General features: G+C 47.7%; 1 protein-coding gene across 1 annotated transcript; it reads left to right on the top strand.

Annotated features, from left to right (window-relative positions):
* Nucleotides 1-288: 288 nt before the first annotated feature.
* On the top strand, nt 289-3,212 carry LOC123995653 (arg8-vasotocin receptor-like). Its single transcript, XM_046299302.1, has 2 exons — nt 289-1,334; nt 2,423-3,212. Exons 1-2 carry the CDS (start codon nt 353-355, stop codon nt 2,743-2,745), a joined length of 1,305 nt encoding a protein of 434 aa, XP_046155258.1. The 5' UTR covers nt 289-352; the 3' UTR covers nt 2,746-3,212.
* The last annotated feature ends 263 nt before the right edge of the window (nt 3,213-3,475 follow it).

Here is a 3,475-nt window from a genome sequence, read left to right as displayed (position 1 = left end):
TTGCAAGTGGTAACGACTCTTTCAGAGAAATTCCACCCATGCAAACAATAATGTTTGCCATACATGTTGTTTCTCTCTGCTGTTGTTTTTGTGTCCAAGGATGTTTAGAGGCTGTTGGCGACGAGGAGGGTATTGGCGGTATCTGGGGTATACAATTATTTAAAAAGGGTTGGTGGCGACTGCGCACAGATACAGTTTCACACCATGAAGTGCTCCACATCTTTGCCAAGCCAACACAAATGTTGGTCTGTGCGCAAAGAGCGAGTTTACGTAGACGATAAACTAAGAATTGCTCAAATTTAAAGCTAGGTGGCAGCAGGTGATCGTGCGCGCAGATTGGTTCAGGAAACTCATGCACTTCTCCGGAGACGCATTCTTCCCTTCAGAGAGCTCACTCACCCTCATGGAAGAAAATGTGAACATAGCCTTCGACCCCACCGGCAAGCCGGGGACGATGGGGGACCCTGGGAACGACACCGGCCCTTTTGGGAACTCCAGCGACCCGTTTGGCCGAAACGAGGAGGTCGCCAAGATCGAGATCACGGTGCTTAGCGTGACATTCTTCGTGGCTGTGGTGGGGAACCTGAGCGTGCTGCTGGCCATGTACATGAGCCGACGGAAGCCCTTGCGCATGCACCTGTTCATGAAACACCTGAGCCTCGCGGACTTGGCTGTGGCCTTTTTCCAGGTGCTGCCGCAGCTCTGTTGGGAGGTCACCTTCCGCTTCTACGGGCCTGACCTTCTGTGTCGTATCGTCAAGCACCTGCAGGTGCTAGGGATGTTCGCGTCCACCTACATGATGGTGATGATGACGCTGGACCGCTACATCGCAATCTGTCACCCGATGCAGAACATTCACCAGCCCACGCAGCGCGCCTATATGATGATCGGGGCCACCTGGGTGTGTAGTCTTGCCCTGAGCATGCCCCAGTATTTCATCTTCTCACTGAGCGAGGTCCGCCCGGGCTCGGCTGTGTATGACTGCTGGGGACACTTCATCCAGCCGTGGGGTGTGCGCGCCTACATCACCTGGATCACCGTGGGCATCTTCCTCGTGCCCGTGGCCGTGCTCATGCTCTGCTACGGCTTTATCTGCCGATCCATCTGGCTGAACATAAAGTACAAGACCCAGAAGAGCACGATTGCGATGGCACTTGTGACCAAGAATAGGCTGATCGGAAAGAGTTCAGTCAGCAGCATCACCACAATCTCACGCGCCAAGCTGCGCACAGTGAAGATGACTTTCGTGATCGTGCTGGCGTACGTGGTGTGCTGGGCTCCGTTTTTCACCGTACAGATGTGGTCGGTGTGGGATGAGAGCTTCTCGTGGGATGGTACGTGTTGTATTGCGGCTTTGAGCCGTGAGTTTGTGGCAGCGCGCGCTGGTGCCATGTCTCCGTTCATTGTGTTTTTAAACATTCTATTATTGCTTAGACCTACTTACTCAATAATATGTTGGTGATAGTGCAGAGCATCAGCACATATTTCATGCATTACCCAAGGGGCTTCCCTAAAATCTGCTTCACTGCTCTCCAAATTTAGATAGCTTTTACGCAACAGTTTACCACGAATATAGTGAGACAAAAAATCTATGACTCCTTCTCAGATACATAGACCTAACTGAAACAAATAGACTATGCAGACAGTCAATACGTATTACTTAAGCTATAGACTGTGCAAACTGGAGTCCTGGGGTACATTATTGTGACCGCAATGGAATAACCGCGCACAAAAATATCTTACTGGAAGTAATTTGATGTTCAGTTCTGTGCATTAACTCATAATCCATTGCCTTGATGAGGTCTGAATGTAGCTGATGTTATTCCATCTGCCGTGGCTTGAGTTATCGGACAGTGCGCCATATAAAACAACCGTTGTGCAGGTGTGACAGACAGTTGTGAAAACGACCATCGGTTTTAGTTAGTGCATTCATCTTAGAGGCAATCATCAGTTGTACATCCATTTTTAGACTTATAAGTGAAGAATACGTACCCACTTGATTATTGAAGAATATAACTTATAAATGCCCTATGAGCTTCATTAAACTGTCGTGCCACATTAGAACCGAAAGCATATGCTTGTTTTACGCCAATGCTAGTAAACAAAGTAAATGTGAACAAACACTGTATAACCTAAAAAATATGGTTAAAACTACAGTGATTTTGGAAACTATTCAGATCCCTTGACTTATTCCAGGAGAGATGGATGCACTGACTCTAATCTCTCCTGGAGATCTCCAAACATTAATTAAATATTTTGCTGGAGAGTCAGTGACCCTTCAAACCTAGTGGCTTGCTGAGACTCCCTCGAGAGTATGCATAAATAGTGTGTGTCACTGCTAGTAGATAAACAGAACAGGCTTGAATGTTTTCTCCTTCACTGACTGGCCGACACCCCCTTTTCCCCCTTTCTCTCTCTCCAGACTCCGAGAACACCGCAGTCATCATCTCAGCTCTGCTGGCCAGTCTGAATAGCTGCTGTAACCCGTGGATCTACATGATCTTCAGCGGCCACCTCCTCTCTGACATGGTCCACTGTCTGCCGTGCTGCCGGAGGCTGTTCCACAGGTTCGGCCATCAGGACTCGAACAGCAGCATCCGCCACACCACACTCCTGACCCGGGTACCACTCCCGGGCCCTACCCCGGCGGAGCTCAGAGAAAAGCTCTTGCAAAGATTGCATTCACCACTCCCACAGGAACTGTCAATCAATCCCGGTGGAGTCTTGACCGCGTGCTCGCACTAAACACTGTCCATATGGTTCAGTTTATGTTCCACAGCGACGGCGGCTGTCGTAGGTTTAGGGGGAGGCTTAATGGAAACAATGTGAACAGAGTCAGTGCATCCATCTGTCCTGGAGATTGTGTTTCTGCTCAGAGAGGTATTCAACGCTCATCAATCTGTCAGTGGAAATGTGGCAGGCTATAACTAGGATATCCTGTCTCTTCTTGCTAAATGTGAACTGACACAGTCAGGAGGCATCTAAAACACTCTAATATGTATGCTCTTACAGGCTCTTATGGGCCCAGACTCATGCAGCGATCAGAATCGTTGCTATTAACCAGTCATTCCAAATGAACCGAGAGGTCAGGTCTGTCAGTATGTGTTGTTCAGTAACTCATCATATGCTTAATATATGGTAATTGCAATTTTTAAATGACAGGTTGACTGTGACTTGATGATTGTGTGGTTATGTTTAGGTTTACAGTACATTGTCACATTAAAAATGTTTATAATTTTTTTTAAAGGTTGAATAAAAACAATAACACACCACTCTTCTTTCTCCCTTCATCACTCTCCCCCAACAAACCGCTCTCTACCCCTCTCCCCATCAAGCCCTTCACTCCATCTTTGTGAAGTATGTTGTTGTTTCCTTCATTGACTCTCCATCATCCCTTAGGGTTTCCAGTCTGTGAGAGTTGATAAGCTTGAAATTAGTCCATTCGGTGTTGAGTATTCTGTGGGGAGTGTCGAGG

The sequence above is a fragment of the Oncorhynchus gorbuscha genome, linkage group LG14, assembly GCF_021184085.1.
Source record: "Oncorhynchus gorbuscha isolate QuinsamMale2020 ecotype Even-year linkage group LG14, OgorEven_v1.0, whole genome shotgun sequence".
Taxonomy (NCBI): Eukaryota; Metazoa; Chordata; class Actinopteri; order Salmoniformes; family Salmonidae; genus Oncorhynchus; species Oncorhynchus gorbuscha.
This window is presented reverse-complemented; position numbering and strand designations above follow the sequence as displayed.